The sequence below is a fragment of the Protopterus annectens genome, chromosome 9.part0, assembly GCF_019279795.1.
Source record: "Protopterus annectens isolate FY-2018-M chromosome 9.part0, PAN1.0, whole genome shotgun sequence".
In the NCBI taxonomy this organism is placed as follows: Eukaryota; Metazoa; Chordata; order Ceratodontiformes; family Protopteridae; genus Protopterus; species Protopterus annectens.
This window is the reverse complement of record NC_056743.1, coordinates 1,719,344,683-1,719,364,038: the sequence shown is the minus strand read 5'-3', so window position 1 is coordinate 1,719,364,038 and position 19,356 is coordinate 1,719,344,683. Positions and strand designations below refer to the sequence as shown.

Here is a 19,356-nt window from a genome sequence, read left to right as displayed (position 1 = left end):
TAGACCTATTAGCCTGACTAGCCTTATCTGCAAGGCCATGGAGAAAATCATCATGGACCTTATCAACAAAGACATTGGTAACCTCCAAACACGTGACTCTACACAATTTTGTTTTCTCAAAGGGAGATCATGCCTGTGAAACCTGGTGGACTTCATCGAGACAGTCACCAAGGCCCGTGATGAGGGGAAATCTGTGCACACAGCCTACCTAGACTTAGCCAAGGCTTTTGACACTATCCCCCGCTCAGGCATAATTGACAAACTCACCCAGCTAGACATCAACCCGTATATCATTAGATGGGTCGCTAAACTGGCTCAGTAATAGAACCCATATAGTCATCATAGGGGGATCCACCTCCAACAGCAGAACTGCAACCAGTGGTGTTCCACAGGGATCAGTCTTGGGACCTCTACTGTTTGGAATGTATTTCTCTGAAGTGCAAGCTAAACTAAAGGTCTGTGGCTGACAAAGTTTGATGATGACTGCAAACTGGAAGCGGTCATAGAATCTCCAATCAATGTCAACATCCTACAAGAGGGTGTTGCACAAACAAATGACTGGTGCTAAAGTCATGGCCTTAAACTCAATGCAAAAAAATGTGCCATCATCCCTTTCGGTAAGAGTGATGTTCCTGCTAACTACCACATCAATCACAACATCCTAAGTATGCAGGCAATGGTGAGAAACTTGGGCATACAGGTTGACAGCACCCCTACTTTTGATCACCATGTCTCCACAGTGGTAAGAAGGGCATTCTGTATTGCTCATCTCATTAGTAAGGGCATTGCCTCCAGAAAAAAAAAAGAAGTTGCAACCTTCCTGTACTCTTCTCTCATCAGGTCAATAATTGACTACAATACCCTCTTTTGGTATGTACCTTTCCAAGCACCTGCAGCATTTGGAGAGTCCACAAGGTTCCTCACAAAGAAAATTCAAGGTCTTCAGCATCTGTCCTATGAGGACTGTCTGAAGGCACTGTCACTTTATTCTGTTTCATACAGACTGTTCAGAGGTGATCTCTGCCTTGTATATAAGGCAATCTTTGATCCTACTTTATTGGAAATGCTGAATATCCATAAGTCAAATGGTACACAGGTTACTCACTCTAGTGGCCTTAATCTGGTATGTGACATTAATAGAACCTGCTGGAGGGACAGATTTGTCTCCCAGAGTTTACCATACATTTGGAACAGACTCCTGCTTCATGTTAAGTAGAGCACCTCATTGGCCTTCTTCAAAAGCAATCTGGACAATTGAATGGGTAACTGTAAGTTCACAGGTTCATATGATGATACTAGGCTGTTGGCTCGGAGGCCCTTATAAGCCTAGCCAAGAATTTCACCCATGTTCCCACAAAGTCAGCACCTGTTTTCCCTGTCTAACAAGAACATAGTTGGGATCCCCGGGGTATATTTTCTGTTTCCCATCTAGTCGTCCAGGTTCCTCTTAAAGAGGGCTAGTGAAGTACTCTGCTTGACATGGAGAGGAAGTCTATTCCACAGATGGGCAGTCGTTGGGACACAAATCTATTCTGCCAACAAGTTCTATTAATGTCATAGACCAGGTTGAGACCTTGAGTGTGGGTTGCATGAGTGGAGTTTGACTTACGGATATGCAGCAATTCCATCACGGCTGAGTCTGAGACGGCCTTGTATGCCTGACACAGGTCACCTCTGAGCAATCTGTAAGAGACGAGTAAAGGAACAGGGCTTTTAGCGTATCTGTATAGGATAGGTGTTTGAGACCCTGGATTTTCCTGGTCAGGAACCTCTGTGGTCTCTCCTGTTGCATGTGCTTGGAAAAGTACATGCCGAAGGGGGCATTGTACTCGACAATGGGTCTGATAAGGGAGGAGTACAGGGATGTTATGACCTCCTTGTTCCTGGATGAAATACCCTTACTTATGAGGTGGGCCATGTAGAAAGCCTTGCATCCAATGGAGGAAACATGGAGGTCAAAAGTCAGGTTGCTATCAACCTGGGTGCCCAAGTCCCTCATGACTGATTGCATGCTTAGTACGTTGTTATTAATGTGATAATTAGTGGGGCACCATTTTCCCCAAAGGAGATAATGATGCATTTCTTGGCATTCGGTTTGAGGCGATGCTTCTGGCACCAGTTATTAGCTTAGTTAAGGCCCTCTTGGAGGATGTTCATATCACTAGGGGAATTTATGACAGTCCCCAGCTTGCAGTCATCTGCAAACCTGGTCAGCCACAGACCACTGGTTTTGCTTTGTGCCTCAGAAAAGTATATCCCAAACAGTAGAGGCCCCAAGACCGATCCTTGGGGTACACAGCTTGTTATGGGTCTACTACTAGAGGTGGCTTCCCCTATTTTGGCTGAGTGGGTTTTATCAGTGAGACAGTTAGCTACCCATCTGGTAATATATGGGTTGATGGCTAGCTGGGAGAGTTTATCTATTATGCCTGAGTGGGGAATAGTATCGAAGGCTTTGGCTAGGTCAAGTTAGGCGGTGTGTGCACTGTCTTGCCCTCATCCATGGCTTTAGTGACTGTTTCGAAGAAGGCGACCAAGTTTAACAGACATGATCTCCCTTTGACAAAACCAGACTGTGTGGGATCAAGCATTTGGAGGTTGCCAATGTCCTTGTTTATAAGGTCCATGATAGTGTTCCATGGCCTTACAGATCAGGCTAATTAGGCTGATTGGCCTATAATTGCCTGGGTCGGTGGACACTCTACCTTTGTGCAGAGGGTGACAGTGGCTGTCCTCCATTCTGCAGGGGAGAACCTGGTGCACAGGCTTTGGCTGAATCGGGTGCCTAGTGGTGCTAAGAGTTCTTGCCAGAATTCATGTAGGACACAGCCAAGGGATGTTGTTGGGTCCCATGGAGGCTGTATTTTTTGCCTTTGATAGGGCATTAATAACCTGCTCCCTGGTGATGAGGGGGGGGGCAGGTGCTGGGGATGTCCTGGTTTACTGATGGGGGGGACAGGGAGGCGAAGTTTCACTGAACCTGTCTGCCAGCAGGTTGGCTATATCTGTTGTGTTTGTGTATGTGGTATTCTTGACCACCAATTCAGAACAGATTTGGGAGTAACCTTTGGACAGGGGTGATAGGTGCTGATCATGGAAATAAGGGCAACATTTGAATAGACTTGTAAGGGCCCTATGGTCATTAGCCTAGTAACCTCCTATGAAACTATGAGATGTTTTAAAAGCTGCAAGTCAGCACTGGTGTATTAACACAGAAGCAGGACATCTGTCTTTACCATTTAACTATTGAGGTTGAACAGCAGTTTGGGTGCCTTTGGTTTAGTTAGGGAGTGCCAGGTTAATGCAGTTGATGGACCACTGCCCTCTGACATCTACAATGGCCAGCAAACTGTACTGTCCATGGTATCTTTAACTGCAGGGCCAGTGCATGAACACTGATGAATGTATAGATGTTATGTTGTGGCACACTTCATATCATTCTAGGGGGTAAATTAAAGGATAAAAAAAAGTCCCCCTCTAATGCTAGTATACTGGCCTAGAAGGGTGCCTGTTCTCCTAGGACTTGTGCCTCCCCTCAACCAAGCTATATTTCATTTATGTATTTATTTGTTTATAGGTTCATAGGTGGTTCAGGCGGCCGCAGTGGTGCAGCAGTTAGAGTTGCCGCCTCACAGCAAGAGGTTCTCCGGTTCAATCCTCGGCTGGGGTGCCTTCTGTGCGGAGTCTGCATGTCCTCCTTGTGGTCGCGTGGGTTTCCTCCGGGTGCTCCATTTCCTCCCACATCCCAAAGACATGCTGTAGGTGGATTGGATACTCCAAAATTGGCCCTAGGCGTGAGTGCGTTTGTGTGTGCCTTCTGTGAAAGGTTGGGCGCTGGGCTGGCAACTCGACACCATAAAACTCCACTGCCAATCCTGAGGGTGATCCGCTGTGGCGACCCTTAACCGTGAAAAGCCGAAAGGAGAAGAAGAAGATTCATAGGTGGTTACTGGGCTATTGACCTGAGAGTCTTTATAAGCCTAGCCATGTGTACCCACTGTAATAGTAGAGAAAGCCAATATAAAGGATCTTGCCTAAACTCGAGATTTTAGTTCGCAACTACTGCCCATATCTAGGAGGGACATAGGTGAAATCCCCAGCAGGAATTTACTGTTTCCCATTCAGTCATCCAGGCTACACTTAAACAGCATCATAGAGGGGCTTTGTTTGATGTGAATTGGTAGCCTACTCCAGAGGAGTGGCAAACTTTGAGAGACTTAACTGTCTCTCCAGCAGGTCCTATTTATGTCAAAAGCTAGGTTAAGGTCCCCGGAGCGGGTGACCCTTGTCCCATGTGACGTGCGGATGTGCAGCATTTCCATTAGGTATGGATCTGAGATTGCTCTGTAGGCCAGGTATAAGTCTCCTCTAAGTAGTTTGTACACTACTGAGTACAGTGACTTCAGTGTGTCAACGTATGACATGTGTTGGAGACCCTGAATTTTCTTGGTTAGAAACCTCTGAGGTTTGTCAAGTTGCTGCAGGTGCTTGGTAAGGCCTATACCAAAAGGAGCATTGTACTCAATTATTGGCCTGGTGAGGGTCGAGTACGGGGGTGTTATGACCTCTTTCGCTCTTGAGGCAATGCCATTGTTAATGAAGTGTGCGATGTAGAAAGCCTTCCTTATCACAGTAGATACATGGTGGTCAAAGTTTAGGCTACAGTCATCTTGCATTCCCAAGTCTCTCACTACTGAGTTATTACTTAGGATGTTATTATTTATGTGATAGTTTGCAAGGATATCATTTTTACTGAAGGAGATGATGATGCCTTTTTTAGCACTGAGTATGAGTCCATGGCTTTGACACCAATCACTAGTTTGTGTAAGTCTCTCTTGAAGTATATTGACATCCTTTGGGGATTCAGTGATCCACCTAATTTGTATTTATCAGCAAACTTAGTCAGCCACAGCCCCTATGTTTTGGCCTGAACTTCTGAAAAGTATATTCCAAACATTGGGGGGCCCAGCACTGATTCATTTGGAATCCCACTGGTGAAAGGTCTGTTGGTTGTGGTAAAGTCCCCAACTTTGACTAAGTATGATCTGTCGGTGAGCCAGTTAGCAACTCACCTGATGACATATGGGTTGATATTCAACTGGGAGACTTTATCAATGATGCCTGAATGTGGGATTGTGTTGAATGCCTTGACTAAGTCAAGGTAGGCTGTATGCACAGATTTTGCTTTCTTCTGTGGCTCTAGTGACGGTTTCCAAGAAGTCCACCCAGTTTAACAGGCATGACCTGCTTTTCACAAAACCAAACTGTGTCTGATCAAGGGTTTGGAGATCACCTGTATACTTATTTATAAGGTCCATAATGATTCGTTCCTTGCCTTACAGATAAGGCTGGTTAAGCTTATGGGTCTGTAGTTCTCAGGGTCTGTTGCTGTACCCCCTTTATGAAGGGGGGTGACAGTTGCTGTTTTCAATTTAACAGGAACAAAATGGTTGAAGAGAGTAGCTAATGAAGTTGCTAACTCATGTTTTTGACCATTTAAAATTCAGCCTGGGATGCTATCTGGTCCCATAGAGGCTGTGTTTTTGGCCTTAGAGTGAGAATTAATTGCTTGCTCTTTGGAGATGCAAGGTGGGGGAGATGTAGAGGGAATGCCTTGTGAAATGCTTGGAGGGGACAGGGAGGTGAAATTTTCACCAAACCTGTCAGCTAATAGGCTAGCTATTTTTGCAGGATCAGTGTGTGATGCCATCCACAGCTAGTTCAGCACACTTTTAAGTCCTACCTTTTAGACTACAGATTTAGCTGAAAAATGCCTTATGGTTATCCTTTGCTAAGGTTGCTAATTTTATTTTGAAGTTGCCCTTAGAGGATTTTACAAGTTGTCTTACTGTTTGTTCAAGCAGAGGAAGGTGTTCTTCCAGTTCTGGTACCTCTCTTTTTTATTCTTAGACAGTGACGTCTTCCTCTTATTGTATAACTTGTTAGTGCTAGATATCCACCAGGAAGGCTTGTTTTTTTTCTTGAGGATTTTGTTTTGATCCTGTCCAGCTGTGTCAATACATTTGTGTTTGTGCAGGGCATTTATGTATACCTTAGTGTAGTTGTCAATGCCATCTGTGGGAACAGGAGTTTGGAAATTATTTATGCCATCCCTTAGGAGGGTATAATTAGCTTTGATGAAATTTTTAGCTTAATTTCGCCTAAGAGGGTTCAGGTGTTATAGCTACTTCAGATGTGACTGATTTGTGTTCACATTTAACCAGTGAGGGTCCTATACTTGTGTTGCAATGGTCACTCATGTTGGTGAGGACCAGGTTGAGAATATTTGCACCCCTTGTGGGGTCGCATAATTGTTCCATGGCATTAGTGTTAACAAAATCCAGGAACCTTTGTGCGAGCATTTTGGTACTCGTATAGGTTTCCCAGTCAATGGAGGGATAGTTAAAATCTCCAATGACTAGAGTGTGTGGTTGTAACTTGAGTGATCCAGTTAGGTCTAATTAAGTAGCGTGTGTATCTTGGTTCATTGAAGGAGGCCTATAGCTAAGTGACTTGAAGGGGGGGGGGGTCTTGCCCACAGTTAGCTGAACTTGGAGTAACTCTGTGGAATTTTCCTGTCTAACCAGTCTAGAGGTGTATTTATCTTTGATGAAGATAGATACTCCTACTCATCCTTTGGTTCTCACATGTTCATTTTGCGGTCTGAAAATGTGGATGTTCATTTTGCGGTCTGAAAATGTGGAAGGCATTGTAGCCTTGCAAGGCCAGGGTACTCTCTGTGACCCTGAACCAAGTTTCTGTGACTGCACAGACGTCATCTTCCTCCAGGGAGAGGAGTGCTTCAAGAGAGTGCAGTTTCTCATTTTAAACTCCTAGTGTTTAGCAGCATAACTTTTAATTTGTGAGTGGTACTTCACTTGAGAAATTTTGTTCTTGAAACCTTGTCTAAAAAAGGCACTGTGGGGGAGGCAAGTGCCTTGGCCAATAACTGAAAGCCTAGAGGTGACAGGTGAAGACCATCTCTGGCAAAGCAGCGTAGTCTGTCAACCATGCCATCCCAGGCTGACAGGAACTGGATCCCCTTAACATGACACCAGAAGCTAAGCCAATTGTTAAAGTCAATCTTTTTTTTTTGTTTTTATTGTGGTATCATCCTACGCGAAGGGTAGAATGCTGCTCAAGGCTAAGGACATACCTGCTTGGTACACACATTCATAGAGCTCAATTATGTCTGTCTTCATATAGTCCAGTTAGGTACGTCGGAAGTCATTCACACCAGCATGAACTATGATGGAGTCATAATGCTACTTGATGAGAGACCTGAGTGCATGTGTGATCTGATAGATCCTGGCACCCGATAGACAGCTGACTGTAACGTTCTCTTTATCCAGGCTGGTGAGTAGGACATCTGTGCATCTCACAATAGAATCACCAATGACTAAAAAATTTGGTTTAGATGTGCTTTGCCTTAGGGGCTTATTTGGTGAGACACTGGTGCTTGTGTTTTTATGTGTATGGAGTGCTGTCGGTGCTGTATGAGGTGTAGCATGTTTGTGTTTGGGAAGGTTTCTAGTGTTTAGGTAGGTTTCTGGTGAGTACCCCCGTGTATGATGGGTTTATGTGTTGAGTGCTTGGTTTGTTTAGGAACTGTAGTATATGAGCTATCAGCCTGTTCAGTGTTACTCTTCTGTGTGCAAGAGAGCAAGGATTCCAGATTCTTAGCATAGATGCATCTCTCACAAATTGTACTTGGATGATTTAAGAGTAGAAGGTTGTCAGTGTACATGAAGCAGTTGCTACACCACCTCAGGATACCCTTGTCAATCAAGCTGGTAGGAGAAATAGACGGAAACTGACCATCCATAATGCTAGGTTAAATCATGTTTTCACAGTGGGAGAGAAAATGGAGGGATGTGCTATAACTGGGTACTCCAGATGGTGTCTATACTAATGGGGTGCTCTATAACAGGACTATACTAGATGGGGTTCTCTAAGTTGTATGAGATTATTATAGATTTGGTGGCTTTGGGACTGTTTAAGGGGCAAACGTGCAGCTGAGGGTGCTCTCTGAGAAGCTAAGTGCATTTTAAAGATTTCTTGGCCGGATCACAGGCAGCTGCAAAGGGAAAGTTTATCTACTGAAGATTTTGCATCTATAACAGCCAGTGGTTATCCCCACTGTGTGATAGTGTGCAACGGTGCACAGAGATGCACTACTCATAAACAGATGAATACAGCAGAGTAGTGGCTGGTTGCCTAACTCTGTGGAACTGTTGCCTAACTCTGTGGAACTGTGTTAAAACAGGCACAAACTGAATTAAACAATTTAAAAATAAAAAAGCTCAAAACTGAGCCCTGTGCCAACAACCTTCAATCAGCTGAGTCCTAACTGCACTCTCCTGCAACAATGGTGCAGGGGGGCCTCTCTTCAACAAAAGATAGCCTGGTTTAACAAACAGAACCAGATTCAGCAGGTCTGAATGTAGTCTATGCTACAGCAGACAAAAAGTGCAGCAAATCAGCAAGAACAGTTTTAAAAATATCAGCAATATTGCAAAAATATAATTTAAAAGTGCAAAAACAGTATAAAATGTACTTTTGGTTAGCAGAAAGCAACAGATTCCTTGGATTGCACAGATTAATTGGTTTGTTTGTTTATTTTTTGAGAAGAGACCACACTGTTGGTTTACTTAAGGGATGCTGTGGAGGTTAGAATAAGTGAATATACTACTGTGGGGCAGTACAGATGACTTGAGGTTGTGTGTAAGAGAAGCTAGAAAAACACTTGTATTGCTTGTTAATGTTTCATTCAGCAATAGACTGGATGTCTAGCCATGTGTTCTGCATTTGAATTACTTGGCACACAAATGTATTTCCCAGATCTCACTTAAAAAAAAAAAGAAGGGTAAACCCAGTAGGACCTAACTATCCCACCAGTGTGCAATAAATAACTATAGAGAGGCCACTGATATTGTGGTCTTAGTATTTAATGCTTTTGATATCTCTTTGCACTTGTTTTCCTTTGTTGAAGGTAAAACTTTGATTTCATTCAGCCAAGTGCTTTAGCAAACTGTTGTTTAATGAGTGAGAGATCAGTCTCTCTTATTCCCAAAACATCTGTTTATCCTGTTGTTTCAAGAGGGCATCTGTTGACTAGTTTTTTAATGTACTTGTTTTACTGTAGAATTGTATTTTTAACTTATTAATCTGACCTAGCATGTCTGTTTACTTTTGTCCTCAATGCCTTTGGGCTGTTTGCCTTATATGCATAGCATGCTATCCATGGCATTTTGCTATGTGTGTGTGTGTGTGGTATTGGTAGTTGTAATCTAACCAAATAAATTACTAATGCATACTTCCAACTTCATTGATTAATAGGAAGGATATCAACAGGGAGTAATATTTTATTTCTCATTTTTAGTGATGGATTTGAAAAAATAAACCTTTATGATGACAGTCCACAGAAAACTCGGCACGAATCGTGGACTAGACGCAGTGACTCAGACTCATCAGATAAATTGGTAATGGTAAGTAAGCAAGCACAGAACCTTATGACATACAAAGTCATTAATATTGAAATAACATAATGATAAATTTAATCAGTACATGAAATCATACAAGACTTCATTGCAGCATAGAGGTGACTTATGTCTGGTTTACAGGGCTATCTCTGATCCAGATCTAATGGAAATGCATCTGTAAGTCAAATGGGACTAGGACCTCAGTCTAGCTTGTGACGTAAACATGACCTGCTGGAGAGACAGATACATCTGTCAGAGGTTGCCACTCCTGTGGAATAGGCTTCCAATCCATATCAAGCAGAGCATCACCATGACCCTGTTTAAGAGTAACCTGGATGACTGGATGGGAAACATAAATGTTTGCCAGGGATTGCCCCCTGCTTTTTTCCAGGGCATAGTTAGTCCTTGCTAGAAAAACCTTTGGCATAGGCAATATCTCTCATCTAGTATTATTGGGATTTAATTGCTAGGCTTGTAAAGACCCGAGTCAATAGCCTAGTAACATTCTATTAACCCATGAACCTATATTACCCATGATCGGGATTTTCTTTTTGCATATTTTTTGTAGTATTAGAATTTCATATGTTTGTAATACATATTCAAATAACAGAAAAGATGTTAGAGCTCAGTAAATGCCTAAAGAGGCAAATACTTTGTCAGGTAATGGCAGTGAATTAGTGAAATTGTTACAAAATTATAACAGTGTTTATAAAACTATCCTATCACTTGTAAAATGTAAATATTTTCAGAAACTTTTATTTGTGTCTTGGAATTGTCCAAAAGAATGTGTTCTTTATGCACAGTAAAATAACCGTCTATTTTGCTAGTGGCACCCACACTATCATGCCAGATCCCAGATTCATTGTTCTGCAGCCCATTTTCCCAACTAATGGCAAATTACAGCAGGTATAAGTATAGTATGGCTTTTTTCTTTTTAAACATTTTATTAAATGAAAAATCTCTCAAGAGGGATGCGTACACATACATGCTGCGTTGATTTACATAAAATGGCCATCACGCTGTCCTAGTGAACACAGCAAATCAATTAAGTAAATGATGTGGTCCACCAGAGACTTGTAGCAGAAAAAATAGTGCCCACATATCAGTTCTAATACAATATAGATCACTGAAACATTGGATCCCCCTTCCTGGGAGACATCAGTGATTAGGCCAAGGAATGAAATTCCTGAAGGCTTAAAGATCGCTAAGCTTTGGAGTGGGCTGATGGGAATGGGGTTATAATGGTTACAACTGTATGTGGATGGCAAAGAAGGGCTAAAGGAGGAAATGTTGAGACCTATGATGTGAAAAATGGATGTGTTCTGAGCTGTCAGTGAGGCAGTATAGTGGGGGTATTCTTGCACCTGATTTAACATCATTAATTGTTTATTGGGGGGACCATACAGTTCTGTCCACAATATGTACAGCTACACACTTTTCTTGTAAAAACAATGAGAGAGATATGCTTGCCCCCTCCAGCGTTGGGGCTATCATAGTCTTATACACTATTTTCTCAAGCAATCTGCACAGATCTCCCACTTCTTTCCTGGAAACTGCAGTGCGAGTCCAAGACATATTTTAATTTTGCTGCTATCTAAATGCTCACATTTGTAAGTCCTAAATTTCACTCCCAGTTTCTTAAATGGAGAGGCATGAAGATGATATTTGACCCCTGACTTATTTGACTACCAAACTAGTTGTAAAGCCAACCTTTCTTAGTATTGTTATGTCTCTTTGCTTGGGCCTTTGCCCAATGCTGATTTGACATGAAGGATTTCCACGTAAAGTTTCATTTGGTTCCCTGTGAATTTTTTCACTAATGTGAGAGCATATTTCCTCCCTCTTTCTGTGCCCCTTATAACACCTGTTAATATCACGCTGAAGTATTTTTTGTATTTTTATACAAGGCAGTGATGAATACCACAGGTGTTTAATTGCTTCAGACTGCCATCTTAATTTGACCTTCCCATTAGCTCTGCTTTGAGGTAGTAGCCTAAGCAGAAAGCATCAGATTTTATCCATGTTTCTTTTATATAGAGTACTCAAAATCTTTTATACTTCCCCTGTCAAATGTTCAGGATCATTATGAAGTAAATGCATAGTGTCTACAAATATATTTATTGTATGATGCCTTTCACTAATGTGTATTTCAGTTATCCCATGGGATCATTTTGTTGTCAAGACCAAGGGTTCCACCAATAGGGTGAATAGCAATGGTGGCAGAAGGCAGTCCTGCTTCATGGATTTACCTGTTCTATATATTCCCAATACATAGGGCTCCATCTTGGCTGTTATACAATCCCTGTATAGTTTGGTGAGCAAGTCTGTCCATTCATCATGAAACCTATACACCTTAACCGTTTAGGCACATAGGCCAAGGGAGGCTGTTTAATGCCACCACTGCATCTAAATTTAAAGTAAAACATAACACTGTGCTACCTTGTTACCTTATACATATTTGATGAGAAGCAAGGTTTATTATAGTATTAAATGAGAATGAAATTCACCCATTGAGATCAGGAATCTACCCCAGTCAACAAATTAAAAATAAAACAAGATAAAATAAAAATAAATATCTTACTTTGATAAAGCAATTATCTTTCCCAGTAAATCTTTTCATGGCTGTTGATTGCAGCCTGCCAGTCCAAATGTGCATGAAAATGTTCTTGTTCATATTCAGCATGACAGCTGATTATTGTCAGGAGGGCAAATCCTCTGACTTTTTGAGCTTTAACAACATTTAATACTATGCCTGCTTCTGTTAAAGTGGAATCTAATTTCAGTCATGTTTTATATAGTGTTTCAAACATCTGAACCCATAACCTCACCCACAGATTTCCATTGGTCGAACTTTAGCTGCTAGAGCTTTACCTGTCTTCATTCCCTTGACCTTATTCCATTCGTCTAAATAGGCCAAGCAACGTTTCTCTTATCGTATCTGTCTTTTGTGGAATGTAGTAGCTGCTTAAAAAATCCCAGGTGTAAACAGACACATTTTTGTTTATAATCCAAAAATATATTCAGGATTCCACCTGTCACAAAACGATGTATGCCTCAAGTTGCATTACTACTATCTATTGCAGGATTGTGGTCCACCAAAGTAACCCTTAATCTTAAAGCCAGATTTTTAAGTTTGAGGGTTGTGCCTTTAAATACCATTGAAGCCTTTTAATTGGACCTCCATCCTTAAGATGATCTAGACACAGTCCATAAGTATCTTCACCATTTCTTGATGATCCTTCATTTCACAATGATTTTGGGTAAGAAGGAAGTATAGATACCCATGAAGATGTGCCAGCTATTCTCCCGCAGTCTCAGTTATTGATGCGCTATGTCTCTGAAAAATGCTTACTGTTTTTCTCACAGTCTTACTTTTGATTTTTTTTTTTGTTTATTTATCCTCTTATGACTAGGGTAGGCCCATTAGGCTGATGGTCTCTTTTTTTTTTTTTTTTTGGGGGGGGGGGGGTTATGCTGAAGATGGTATTTATATTACTATGGGAAATTTGACCAGGACTTTGGGGCACTTCCCCTACTCATCACTGTAGCGAGTGGGACCTATTTTGCAGGGGCAGTTCCTGTTTCGGTTCCAGGTACAGAGGCAGCCTGGAGAAAGAGGGAAGTAGATGGAAAGAGGAGGAGATGATGGAGAGGTGAGATAAATGGAGGGGAAAGCAAATATTGAGATGGGAGAATGTGTGGAGGATTCTGAGTAGATGTTTCAAAGAATTCGGTTTGGTGGAGATGAGTCAGCAAATGATGGATGTGTAATACAAACCTCCAGTCAGGAGGGTTGCAGAATGATTTACTTAAAGAAATGGTGATGCAGAGTGGCCAGAAAATGAAGGAGATCGGATGGGATTTATGTATTATTTCCCAAGGCATCATAACTGGGCCTGAGTAGAAAAATTATGTTTCACAGAAACGTGCATTTAGTTGAATGCTTTGGCACATATCCAATAATTTTTTCAGAACATGCACTGGTATAAAGTAAAACAGAAATGGAGGATAATGAAATTAAAATGAGACACTGGTGCTTTCCCACCTACCTAACTTTTAAAAAGAGAAGAAATTAATGAATGAGTAGTAGAAATTATTCAGGAGTTATTAGGGCACATATCCATTTCTTCAAATGGGACAAAATGAGAATGGAGTTTAAAAAATATGGTAGAAATAAAAGAGAAAGATATATGGTTAAGAAGTAATACAAATTATTTAGAGGAGCTGACAAAAGTTAAAAGTATTATAGCATAAGGGAAATTTCACAGAACAGGAAGAGGTGCAACTGCACAGTGCTAAAGAGAAAATAAAAGAATAGCTGGATAATATGCATTGAGTTTGGAAAGATTGCAGTCAAGCAGCTATTATCTCCAGAGCACAACATTTTACAGCACAATGACTTTGGCAAAAGAAAGTAATAATGGTTGTTGCCAAACCTAGGAAGACTTTAACAAGAAAATAATCAGTGATCTTGTAGAGTTATTAGAGGTATTTCAGAAATGTTATGAAAATTTATGTAAACAGGAGAAAAGTGGTCATCGAAAATATTTATGGAATATTTAAATATACCAAGGCTAGAGGTACATGAGGGTCAACAGTTAACAGTTAAGAGAGGATGAAATTAGTTAAAAACAGTGATATATAAACAATCTGCAGGAAAGTCTGCAGGAACAAGTGGTATTCTTGTGGACATTTGGAAGTTAGGAGGGAAGAAAATGCTAAAGATCTGGAAGGTTTTGTTTAACAGTATTTTAAAAGAAGGGGAAGTAAGCACCAACATCCTGGAAGAAAGCTGTGGTGTGGATGTATTCTGAAGACAGTAAAGACCTGTCAGATCCATTTCAATTTTCAACCATGATTGTGAAATGTTTATACTAGCTAAATGAATGGCAAAGTTGTTGCCAAAATTGATATATATGAATCAGCGTGGTTTTGTGGAAAGACATTTCCTGATAAAATAATAAGGTTAATTTGGAAGATACTTGAAGGATCGGAGGCAAGCATACCTCTCACCCTCTTAGAGCAAAAAATCTGGCAAAGCCAAAAGTAATGGGGGAACAAATGCCCACCAAAAGAGGGACAGATTTTAAATGTTGCTCTTATAAAATTAGAAAGTTGCTGGAATAACAGGATTTTCTGAAGGATGAAATTCAAATATATGTCATTATTTAGTGACTTCATTCCTTTGTGATTTGTTAGAAAACCACAAACTTTATGAGGAATAGACCAAAAGATGAGGCATAAATCCGGTCAGTTAAGAGGTGTGGAGGCAAGACGTGAAGTGGGATGGTTCCCCTCTGATAAGTTTTGTTTGAACAGAGGAACCAGGCAGGGATGTTCTCTTTCCCATTTATTTGTTTTATATTTAGAGACATTGGGAAAGAAAATAGGATACTTAGAAATTCATGGATATAGATGATATGGTAATCAAGAAAAGTTTGGTTTATGTGCAGATTATATTATTTTGTACCTGATAAATCCCGAAAAGGACACTGTTGTGGAACATTTTGAGACAGTTATAAGGCTTTTAGGGATATAAAGTTAATGAGGATAAAACAAAGCTATAGCTATAAATTATGTACCCACACATGAAATGGTTTAGCAAATACCCATATTTTTGGGAACAAGATAAGATGGAAGTTTAAGAGTATGGATTAAAAAGGCTTCTGTTATGATAACTAAGGAAATGTGTGAAGAGACTAAGCAAAGGATAATACAAAACAGAGAAACTGGAAGCTCCTGTTTATGGATATAGTTCGTAAGATACAAGCAGAGAAAGTGTTTGTCTCTAGTTTTTTTTTTATATGGGTGATGCATATTTTTTTTCAACCAGAGAAGAATTTGTGGACTGTAATTAATAGAGTCGAAGGAATTTATCTGGGAAGGGAAAAAGAGTTAAGTGAGATAAAGTTGATCCTTCCTGTAAAACAAGTGATTTAGGAATACCTGATTTGAAAGGATATTTTAGAGCTACACAGTTAAGGCTGGTATACATAACACTAGCAGAAGGTTATAATTGAAAGTAGAAGGGATAAAGATAATGCAGGTGGGGAGAAAATTCAAGAAATGAGGGAGAGTGAGATTTTGGATGCAGATCCTTAAGGAGAATAATATCTATAAGGAATATTACCTGTAGAGCACATACAGAACATTTGGACTGCAGGCTAGAGACTGCCTTCCCTACCAGGGATTTATATCAGAGTATAGGTAAAGAGTAATGTATAAGAAAATACTAAATTACAAACCTACTCTGGTGCAGTTTATAGTTGAATCTAGAGGGGGAAAAGCTGCTGTTAAAAATGGATAATTAGTAGGGCATATATGATATTGGACAATAACTCTATCAATCAGTCAGAGGATGTTAGAAAAGATTGGGAAGAGAGATTGGATAAGAAATGTACAAGGGAACAGCGGCAGGGCATATGCATGACTCCCAAGTGTACACAGAAGTTCAGAAGGTTTAGGATTTTTGCTTGGAAGCATTTGCATAGGTAGTTGTATACCCCAAGGAGATGTCAAAGAATTTTTCATCAGGTAGATGACAAATGTTTGAGGTGTGATGAGGAAAAAAGACATAACTGGGAACATATATTTTGGGAGTATAATGAGTTGGCAGATTTTAAAAATGCCCTACAGTGTACTGTGTCAGAAATATTGGGTGAGCAAATGAGTATAACTAAGGAAATTATTCTTTTGAGCTGGGACACAGGGCCTCGACATAGAAAGACCATGTTAAGTTTAATTTTGGTGTTTGCCAAAATAGCAATTACTAGAAATAGAAATTGAAGTCTAAACTAACTGCATTTCACATATTGAATATTGTAACAGATAAAAGAACTGGAAGTGGGATTTTTAGAAAAGGAAAGAAGCAAATTAGATAGAAATAAATGGAAAATGTAGGAACAATACATGCAGAATACTGTTCAGGAGTATGAGAGAGGCAGGAATTGAGCAATTTATGTAATGTTGGAATAATGATAGTTATAAAAAATATGTGATGTATAATGCATGTAACTGGAAAAGTATTCATATGGTTTGTTTTATTTTATATTTATGTTTGCCTGTGTGTTAAGTGATAATTTAATAATGGTGTTTAAAAAACTCCCAACTCATCCAAATCCTAAAAGGAATAAGCTAATACTTTTCACTCCAAAAACTTTTCTCATCAGTAAGCCTTGTTTAATAGATCCTAATGTAACACCACCACCATCAGAAAAGTCACCCAAACTAATTTACTTGGTGAAGTTATTGATGACCAACAAAAATGTGACTGCCACATACAGGAAGTTATAAAAAAACAACAAAAGTTCCAATTCTAATTAATCTTCAAATCACCCAATATAACAGATTTAGTACAGTGTTACAAGAAGATAGCCAGATTTGCAGCAAACCACCAATACAGAACTCAGCTGGATTGGGCTTATTCATCACCTTTCCTTTTACAACTAATCACTGCACATAAACTTATCTATAATCCAGACAGCTGTACAGCTCTTAAAAGTGTCATCTCCCTTTGCACTCCCAAGTGTTCCCTGCATTCGGTTGATAAGCTGCTCCTCAGTATACCCAAATCAAATAATTAAGCAGGTGACTCCCTGTACTTGACTTATATTACTTTGGAACTCAATTCCACTTGCTCTAAGACAAATCTAATATCTCCAGTCTTTTAAAACCAGTATTTATCAAATCCTTGGTTCAGGTCTTGCTCAGCTCCAGGCTAACTGAAACCATCTGTACAAAAGCTTCTGTACTTTCACACTAAAACCTATAATATACGTTCATTAAAATTTCCCTGTACTTCTGATTTTGTCCTCTATCATACATACTCTTAACTCTTATACAGTGGATATAAAAAGTTTACCCACCCCTGATAAAATGCCAGGTTTTTGTGATATAAGAAAATGAGACCACAATAAACCATGTCAAAACTTTTCCCACCTTTAATGGGACCTATAACCTGTACAATTCAATTGGTGGAGCAAATTATGAGCAGTTCCAAATGCCAGTCACTTTTGGCCCAAAACCTTCAGGCATCTGCTAGAAAGCTGAAGATGAAGAGAAATTTCACCTTTCAGCATGACAATGACCCCAAGCATACATCCAAATCAACAAAAGAATGGGTTCACCAGAAGAAAATTAAAGTTTTGGAATGGCCCAGACAGAGCCCAGATCTAAATCCAATAGAAAATCTGTGGGATGACCTGAAGAGGGTTGTGTACAAGAGATGCCCTCGCAATCTGATAGATTCAGAGTGTTTTTACAAGGAAGAGTGGCCAGATTTTGCCAAGTCAAGATGTGTCATGCTGATAGACTTCTACCCAAGAAGATTGAATGCTGTAATTAAATCAAAAGGTGCTTCAACAAAGTATTAGTTTAAGAGTGTGCGCACTTATGCAACCATCTTATTGTAAGTTTTTTATTTTTTTATATTTTTCCCCTAACAAATTTGTTTGTTTTTCAATTGAATTGTAAAGGTTGTAGGTCACATTAAAGGTGGGAAAAGTTTTGAAATGATTTATTGTGGTCTCATTTGTTTTTATATCACAAAAACCTGGCATTTTAACAGGGGTGTGTAAACTTTTTATATCCACTGTATATCACTAACTCCCTATAGTGACTTATTTTCAGTCATATCTCCAATACTGCCTATAAACATTTCTAACTTGGATGCCAAGTGTCACTTTCCTATGCTTATCATAAGCCTCTCAGTTTAAAATGTTGAAAGTATGATTTTTTTTAATAGTTGTACACTGTATGCATATTATTTTATAATACATATATCTTAGTTGGTTTATGTCCTCTTACTTTCAGTTGTATTTATTTGTACTCTTCTATGTTGTAGTTGTAGCATTCTTTTTAATTTCTCCAAATCTTTTGGGTTTCTAATACTATGATGAGATTGGACCCCATTCGTAAGTCAAAGTACGATTAAAGTTTATGAAATTAGTATTGTTTCACTCTTTGATGTCAGCCAAAGTGCTCTTTGCAGCACCCACAATGTGCCCAGTAATGACTCTTACTGCAATTCGTACTGGGTTACATGGATTGGTAACATACCTAAATACAATTGCTCCTACTACTATTGGAACTGTTTAGGTATCTGTCTTCCACATTGCTTTCATTTCTGCCTACAAATCCTGATATTTTATCACTGTGTATCTTTGTACTCTGGACACTGTAGTCACTGTGTGTAGCGATTTCAATGATCAGTGCTACTTTTGTCTTCTTTTCTTGGACCACTATATCCTGTTTTCTACCATCTGTCTTTTGAACTGTTGGTAGTGGGTGATCCCATGTGATGTAAATTTCATCATTTTCTGTGATGCTTTGTGGCTCATGTTTCCAGTGTTTTTCAGTCATTTCGATACCATGATGTTTGCACAATCAACAAGGTGTGCGACTGATTCCAATTCAGTTTTACAAAACCTACATTTGTCTGTTTCTCCCACATGTTCAATGGACTTTGTAAACCAGCATGTACATAGCCCACTGTCTTGGGCTGGCAATATTAACCTTTGGTTTAAATTTGCCTAGTAGTAGCATTCTTTCTGTATTAATAATGTAATTATGTTGGAGTTTTCCTCCCCGGGCCTCCTCTGAAGAGGGGCAATCTTGCTTCCCAGTAGAACCTTCCCAGTAAGCAAAAAGAAAGTAAAATAAATAAATCACATACATACACGCACGCACACACACACACACACACACACACACACACACACACACACACACACACACACAGTATTTCCTTACCAAGCTGTTATTCGAACTCTAACACATACATACTCACTCAAAGTGTATACTCTGACACACACGCTGAAGCACACACACTTGTATCCTTAATGCAGACGTACTTACCTCTTTCCAACAGAATCAT

General features: G+C 39.8%; 1 protein-coding gene across 1 annotated transcript in view; it reads left to right on the top strand.

The window, feature by feature from the left end:
• The window catches only part of LOC122812231 (serine/threonine-protein kinase N1-like), a 2,446,550-nt gene that overhangs the window by 1,612,479 nt on the left and 814,715 nt on the right, over positions 1–19,356 (top strand). Inside the window, exon 12 of the mRNA XM_044084586.1 lies at positions 9,383–9,488. Within this exon, the coding sequence (XP_043940521.1) occupies positions 9,383–9,488 (106 nt within the window). The remainder of the gene's footprint in view (positions 1–9,382; positions 9,489–19,356) is intronic.